This window comes from Heteronotia binoei, unplaced genomic scaffold, assembly GCF_032191835.1.
Source record: "Heteronotia binoei isolate CCM8104 ecotype False Entrance Well unplaced genomic scaffold, APGP_CSIRO_Hbin_v1 ptg001667l, whole genome shotgun sequence".
NCBI classification, from domain to species: domain Eukaryota; kingdom Metazoa; phylum Chordata; class Lepidosauria; order Squamata; family Gekkonidae; genus Heteronotia; species Heteronotia binoei.
Window position 1 is genome coordinate 58,738 of NW_026800351.1, and position 7,818 is coordinate 66,555.

The 7,818-nt window shown below is 41.7% G+C and overlaps 1 protein-coding gene across 1 annotated transcript; it reads left to right on the plus strand.

Annotated features, from left to right (window-relative positions):
* Positions 1 to 1,090: 1,090 nt before the first annotated feature.
* Positions 1,091 to 7,528, plus strand: LOC132565780 (phospholipase A2, minor isoenzyme-like). Its single transcript, XM_060230507.1, has 4 exons — positions 1,091 to 1,197; positions 2,306 to 2,471; positions 4,100 to 4,227; positions 7,219 to 7,528. Exons 1-4 carry the CDS (start codon positions 1,164 to 1,166, stop codon positions 7,338 to 7,340), a joined length of 450 nt encoding a protein of 149 aa, XP_060086490.1. The 5' UTR covers positions 1,091 to 1,163; the 3' UTR covers positions 7,341 to 7,528.
* Positions 7,529 to 7,818: the final 290 nt, after the last annotated feature.

A 7,818-nucleotide genomic window follows, 5' to 3' on the forward strand; every position in this document is an offset into this window, starting at 1 on the left:
AAAAAAGAAAGCAGAGTTCATGTAGCCTTTAAGCCTAGCAGCAAATGGTCTTTCTAAAACTAGCAACAAGGGAGAAAGAGCATAAGTAGATACAATACAAGAGTCCTTAGACAAGTGCTTTTCTATAATATCTGCCAAATACAGGGTACTAATCAAGGTTACTCAAACATAAATAGTTCAAGGAGTCTTACGGCACCTTAAAGACTTAACAAGTTTACCATGCAATCCTACACAGTGTTACTCCAATATAGTCTTCTTCAATTAGTTCGTTAGTTTGGAGTCTAGAGTCTACTTTGCCAAATGTGAGAAGTGGGTGTTATCTGCAATGGACAGATACAGTTCTGTAAGTAATGGATCCCAAAGGCTATGAGATACAATCTGTGATATCTGAGCCTCTTGCATTTTGTTGCTTGCTGATCTCAATTATCTTGCATTTTGTTGCTTGCTGATCTCCATTATTTTTTCCTTGTACATGTGTGCATACCTAATCTGCCTCCAAGCATAAAATTTCACACACATGATAAATAAAATACATGTTATCTAATGATGAGGGAAAGGAGCTCTGCACATGCTCTGTGGTCTTCTTTCTGTGCTGTAGTGGTTACAATGGCAGACTAGGATCTGGGAAACCCAGACTGGAATTCCTACTTTGCCACTGAAGCCTGCACGGCAGCTTTGGGCCAGTCACAGACTCTCAGCCTAACCTACCTTGCAGGGTTGTTGTGAGAATAAATTGGAGAAAAACTGTGTTAGCCACTCTGGGGTCCCACTGGGAAGAAAGGCTGGGTATAATTTATTTACTTCTTTATATCATTATATAAATTCTGTGATTTTTTTAAAAAAGTATGAGCAGGTCCCAGATTCTTAGAAAAAATATGTCCAGTACAACATTTTGTACTAGAATTATGTTAAACATTTCACAAACAAAATTCCTTGGCAGAAAACTTGGCAGCCAAACTCTCGGAAAGCAAGCGGCTGTTCTGTAGATGGCCTTGGTTTAATTGCGTAAATCACATGTTACCATCTGACAGAAGAGGGCTCCTTATAGAAAGGCAAACAACGCCCTATTATTATCTTGAATCTGGGGGCCCAAGGTAAGGCTATGGTATAAAAGAACCTGCCAGTTACACTTGTAGCCTTTCCTGCTGTACTTCGCTAGCAAAATGAACTTTGTCCTTCTCTTTCTTCTGGCAACAGGTAAGATGCAGTTATCTGGGCATTGTGGGTTGGTGAAGGAGACTGCTTTACTTTAGAATGACATTCCTTTTACTCGAAAGTGTGTTTCTTTGGTCCTTGCTACACTAAACTCTTTCATTCAGAGGGAGCCTTCTAAAAGGTTCAGACAATGTGGGGAAAGTTAAATGTTCTTGGGCACCTTCCCCATTGTGGAAGTCCCACCTGTGGAATTCTTGCCAAAGGCCAAACCCAAATACACTTAAGGAACACTGCAGTATCCACATACCACTTGAGACTCAAAGTGGAGTCAGGATAATGTAGGAACAAACCAGTGGAAGTAAAGAAATGTTATTTTGTTAGGAGGGGGCATTCTTTGGTTTTTATTACCTCCCTGGACCTACAGAAAGGGGTACGCTATAGACTGTCTACCAATGAATGCTGTCCTGTTTTATGGAGTTTTATTGCAGGTTGCCATACAGATCAATGGGAATACTGTTGTACATACAATACTCTTATTCAGACTAATCCAAACATCACAAAAGAGCAAGCTTTCAAGTTCTTTTTTTTTTTTTAAAACTTCACCAGACTAAACGTTCAGTATGAAATAAATGTGTGGGAGAGAGTGAAAATATTGCAGGACGTATTGACAAAGTTTCACATTATAGACAAGACTAAGACAACGGACTTCTTCCATCCCCTACTCCACTCTCCTCTTTTTTTGTATCAAACATTCAGCCCAAGGAAGAGTTCTGTAAAATTCAGACACCTTGCTATTTTTGTGACATGTTGGTTGCTTTGAACAAAAGACTATGCGCCATAGCTAGGGGAGGAGTGGGGGGAGGGAGAATTCCCCAGGGATCAACAAGATGATCCTCCATCTTTCAGTGTCAGCATGAGTTGCTGCTCTCTTTCATGCCATTTAGGAGGCATGGCCAAATCAGTAATGTACAATCAAGGGGCAGGCTCCTTTGAGGCAATTAACTCCTATTCTTTCACCACTTAAAAGTAAATCTTTTGGGGAGGCACCTTCAGTTTGGTCAAGGGGGTAAAGAAAGTGTCTTTGAGCTATTGTGATAACTGGCCTAGCCTTAATATGCATAATCTTCTGATAAGTTTGTCTCTTGCTTAGTTGGCGCAGTGAGTGCCGCCACCAGTGCCCCCTTCCGGAACTTATGGCAATTCCATAACATGATCAAATGCACCATTCCGAGTAGTGACCCACTGAAGGATTACAGTAACTATGGCTGCTACTGTGGCCTTGGCGGCAGCGGGACCCCAATGGATGACCTGGACAGGTAAATAAGTTCCTTCTTACAAATGTACTTACATTCCTAGCCATTGCATCTTCCCATTGTATTGTTTTATGAGAGATGTTGTCTACTCTGATGATGGTCCAGTTAGTGTGGGTCCGCATTCCAAACTTTACTTCTAACTCCAGAAGTGTTTACTTTTTGTTTACTTCATCTGCACATCACTTTCTTCCCCAATGGGGACCCAAATGACTTCTAACATTCTACTCTTCTCCATTGTGTCCTTGCAACAAACTTGTGAGGTATGATTAAGCTAAGAGTGTGTCGCTCAGTAAACTTCCATGGCAGAGTCGGGATCTTGAAAGTAGATCTCCCAGATTCTAGCACAGCATTCTAACTATACACCACACTGGTTCTCAGTAATGTTCTCTTCACTGGAATCTCTTGGTTTAATCTGAATCCTTTTGTCATTAGAAAAATCCATGAAGGACAGATTTAAGGTAATTCCATGGTTGTATCTAGTATACCTTGAAATACCTGCTGGGGCCAAAGAAGAAGGGGTAACTGGGAATCATTTTCATGTCCAGCTTAGGAGCCTTTTGGGGTATCTGGCTACTTCAAAAGTGGTGAGGTTTTGAGCTACAGCATGCATAATTAGACAAAAGGAGAAGGTGGTGTTTTAACATAATTATGTATTTTACGTATTTTATATATGTTTTATGTTTGGCACACCTATATGTACTTAATTTAATTCTATCTGGAAACCATTTAGATGTGACTGTTTTTAAAAAGCTGATCTTTGATCGTAATAAATGATTGATTGGCTATTTGATTCAGAATGACACCGAGAGGTTCATAACATGCTGACTGAGAGGGAGAGAGTTTTCTCCCTCTCTCATACTGCTAGAACTTAGGGTGACCCACTGAAATGGATTTAAAAGAAGTGCTTTGTCACAAGACATATACATGACTTATGGAATGCGTTGCCACAAGATCTGGTTATGACTACCAGCTTAGATAACCTTTTATAAAGGATTTGATGCATTCACAATGCCTGTTATCTATGAATGCAAAATGGAGCCTTGATCCATGTTTTGAAGCAGTATACCAGAACTGGAGGCAAACAAAAGCAAATATAGCATCCGTGGGTGCTGCAGCACTTGCTACTATTTCTCCTGGAGCCCACAAGCTTTTCCAAAATTAGGCAGGGCCATTGTAAGGCAGGGCTTGTTATTGGCTGCTCTTATTCAAATGAAAGGATTTTGAGGATCTATACTGCTAGTTCTGCCAATAAAGGTTTTCGGAATTGGATCAATACTGGTAAAGCACCCAGGCTTTCCTAGTCGCTGTATAGTTTCCTTCCCCTTTCAGGCTTTTCTTTTTATCCCCTTCTGTGGCAGCCATTTTGGGTTTTGTTTTACCTCCTGTGGTAGCCATTGTGGAGTGGTATTCACCATACCCTCTCAGAATTTCAAAGGTGCTCACAGGGTCAGAAAGGTTGGAGACCTCTGAACAAGAGGGTCATCATTTACAAATCCTGTACTTGAAAACTTCCAGGGGGAGGGGATAGGGCATTGATGCAAACACAATGCAGGGCTAGATCCAGGCATGGCTATCTCTAAATTCTTGCCAAACACTGTGGATTGTGCTGAATGCTTCTGCTTGTTGAACAGGTGCTGCCAGATTCATGACAACTGCTATGGAGACGCCCTTAAACACCGTGACTGTAAATTCCTCATGGACAACCCCTACACAAAGACCTACACCTACAGCTGCTCTGGCAGTGCTATCTCCTGCAGTGGTAACATACATCTCCACATGATAACTTAGTTGGAGGGACCAAGTGCATCCTTTGCTTGACGATTATTCCAGGCTTAATCTTCCTTATATTTATTTGAAAAGATCTCAAGGAGCAGAGTTAGGGCTGAAAAAGGCCGTGTTAACCAGAGGAGACAACACTGGGTCAGTTGGGGCTGTGTTCTGACCTGATACAAGGTAGCTTCCTGTGTTCAGGTCTGGGTTGGTTTTGGAGGGTGGGGAACACAGGGTCATCCAAACGAGGGAGCTGCAAGGGGCAACGACTTTAGAAGAACACTGCAGCTGCAAGTTCCTTTGCGTTAGTTGCAGAAAAGGGGATGTTGGTAATTCTTGAATGAAGCTGTACTTGGTTCTCTGCGTTGCCATTAGCACTGTTGTAAGCAGCCTAAACGAAGAAATGTATTTCATTTAGTACTTTAAAATGAAAGCAATCAAAGCAAAAACAACAGATGGGGAGACCCAAATGCTGTATACATTATGCCAACATCTTCAAACTTTCAAGAACTAAGATCCACCTTGTACCACTGGCAACAGAATGGGATCCACTACCTGTAAAGCACATGCTAGGAAGCCTCATGACCCCTCAGCCATGGTGACAGGAAGAGGAGGAGCCAGAATGTTGGCCCTGCCTGTGCTATGGGGATTGTCTCCACCGCAAAGTGACCTTGTTTTGCAGTTCTGCTACCTCTTTTAATGTGCATGTAAATAGAGGCTGTTTTCTACATGTGCATGCTAGCAGCAGATTTTTCCATAAGCAGTAAAAATGGCCAGTTTAAGAGTTCATGACTTCAGACGGAAGCCTACATAACCCATCTGAAAGTCCTAACCAATGGGGTGAAGATCACTGTCCAGTATAATGGTTGGAGTGTCAGTGTAGGGAAATCCAAGTTCAAAATGAGCTGTGAAGCTTACTGAGTGACTTTCGGCCAGTGATTCTCACCCTATCCTGCCTCACAGGGTTACTGTGAGGAGTATAGAAAAAGCATGAATTATGTTCTGAGCTCCTGAAAGGAAGGAAAGATAGAATGAAAAGGTGACACATTTTAGCTGGTTTAAACTGTAATTAATCACAATAATAACGGTAAAGAAAAGATCCAGAAAACACAGGAAGGATACCACCTTTATTTAAAATGTAGGGTCAGTTGTAGAATAAGAGCAAAATGTTAACCACAAGCAGGGGTTTCATTTTTGAAAGTTTCACAATATTTTTGTTTTTAGACTGCCACCAAGGGAGAGAAGCTTCTTTTCTAAAAAGAGAGGCTGTAGTGGTCAAGTCTAAGGGAAAGATCTTTCATTAATACATAACATTATAACTTTCTTTTTTTAACACAATTATGACCAAAGATAGGGAGAAGGGGTGGAGGAAATAACACTCAATAGCTGTGGCTAATTAAGGAGAGACTATAAGGTCAACTGTAGGCAAAATCACAAGTTGTTCCATGAATATTAACTATTCAGATCAGCAGCAATCTCTGTAGCCTTTGCAGCTCTGCAAATAGTGATCCTTTCAACTGGAGATTCCAGAGATTGAACCTGGACCCTTCCGCATTAATGCTGTTGAGCTCCCTTTTAAAACATGGTAATACTGTAGTTCCTCAAGATGTGTTCAGGCTTTAGAAGCTGCCTCCTAAATCTTCTTGTTTGGGGCCAAGCCTCTGTGTCTGGTAGAACTGCCAACCTCCAGGTGGTGTCTGGGGAATCTCCCATAATTACAACCGGTTGCCAGCTGCCAGCCAGAGGTTAGTTCCCATGGAGAAAATGGCTGCTTTGTTCTATGGCATTTTACTCAAATTAAGTTCCTCCCCTCCTCAAACTCTGCCTTCCCCAGGCTCCACCCCAAAATCCTCATGAATTTCCCAACCCAGAGCTGGCAATATCAGTATCCAGTATAAATGTTTAGCACAGGCCTTTGCACACCCAATCCTATTCCATACTTCCAATCTTTTGGATTCAAGAAACATTTCTATTTTTTAAAAAATGTTTTTAATGTTGGTTTTTAATGGTTTTTAATGTTGTTAAATTTAATGTTTTATATTGTTAAATTTAAAGGTTTTATCTATTATTGTATGTTTTTATGAAATGTTAGCTGCCCTGAGCCTGCCGAGGCGGGGAGGGCGGGATACAAATAAAATTTATTATTATTATTATTTCAAAATATACGCTTGGGCCCTGCAGATTACTGCTCCACCAAACACAGTCCTGTCTACTCTAGTCATGCAGAGGCCCTTCCCTGCCGGGCTAGCCAAAATTTTATTAGAGGTCAATACACTACCCAAAAACATTTGCAGTGAATCAAAGAATCATAGAGTTGGAAGAGGCCATACAAGTAATCTAGTCCAACCCCCTGCTTACTGCAGGATCAGCCTAGAGCATCCCTGACAAGTGCTTGTCCAGCCTCTTCATAAAGACTGCCAGTGAGGGAGAGCTCACCACCTCATCACCTAGCTGATTCCATTGTTGAAAAACTTCCTGTAAAAATTGTTTTCCTAATATCCAGCTGGTACCTCAGCCTTTCCTTTTAGGGCTTGGTTTCCAGGCCCCTGATCATCCTCGTCATTCTCCTCTGCACCTGCTCCATTCTGTCCACATCCTTCTTGAAGTGAGACCTCCAGAACTGCACACAATACTCCTGGTGTGGCCTAATCAGTGCAGTGTACAGCAGGACCATGACATCCTGTGATTTGGATATTATGCCTCTGTTGGTACACTCCAAGATCACATTAACCATTTTTGTTGCTGTTGTTAAAGGTGTTGGGAGATGCATTTAGGATTTATGAATACAGTCTACAAACTCACTCTAGAGATTTTTGTTTTCCTATTTTCACCACTGGTAAGAATTTTTCCTAAATAGTTCTTCCATAGTTTCCTGCTTCCAGAGAAAAGGGAGTGTAGGGGTGGAAGGTGAGAGATTGTTTTATGACATATTTATGCCCTGAGAAGTGATCCACAATTCTCTTCTTCCTTCTCTCTCCAGAAGAGAACGACACCTGTGCAGCGTTTATCTGCAACTGTGACCGAAGTGCTGCCATCTGTTTTGCGGGAGCTTCATACAATGAAGAATACAAGAAACTGGACACCAGCAAACACTGCAAATGAAATTCATCTTGCACCTGTGCACAGAAACAAAACTTTTGCCCAGTTGTTGCGCAGGCTGTTTTCCTGAGCTGGATCTCACAAACACTTTTGGGCACAACAGAAAGGACGGAGTTAGTGATATGAGGAAGTATGTGTTAAGGTCTCCTTACAGCAAAGGGATTGCTCTTTAATAAAATTAGGCATCTAAATTGTTTTTGTTTCGTTTGTTTTCTCTCTTTTTACAAACTCTGATTTTGACAAGTGAAGTTGGTTTTCTCTCAGTTCCTATTTCTAGGTGGCGTTAGGGGAAGTAAGAAAGAGGTGTGAGACCTGGGGCTGGTGTGATTAGAGTGCTGGATTTACCCCAGGGAGCCATGAAACCTGCTGAGTGACTTTGAGCAAGGACTCCCTCTTGCTGGGTTGTTAGGATAAAAAGGGTTGTGGGGGGCAGAATACTGTACAGCAGGGGTGGCCAATGGTAGCTCTCCAGATGTTTTTT

Excerpts from the sequence above, each read along its gene's own strand:
- LOC132565780 (XM_060230507.1), top strand. The coding sequence starts at position 1,164 with ATGAACTTTGTCCTTCTCTTTCTTCTGGCAACAG. Across the intron at positions 1,198-2,305 it reads TCTCTTTCTTCTGGCAACAG|TTGGCGCAGTGAGTGCCGCC; the intron begins GTAAGATGCAGT and ends TCTCTTGCTTAG. Across the intron at positions 4,228-7,218 it reads CAGTGCTATCTCCTGCAGTG|AAGAGAACGACACCTGTGCA; the intron begins GTAACATACATC and ends TTCTCTCTCCAG.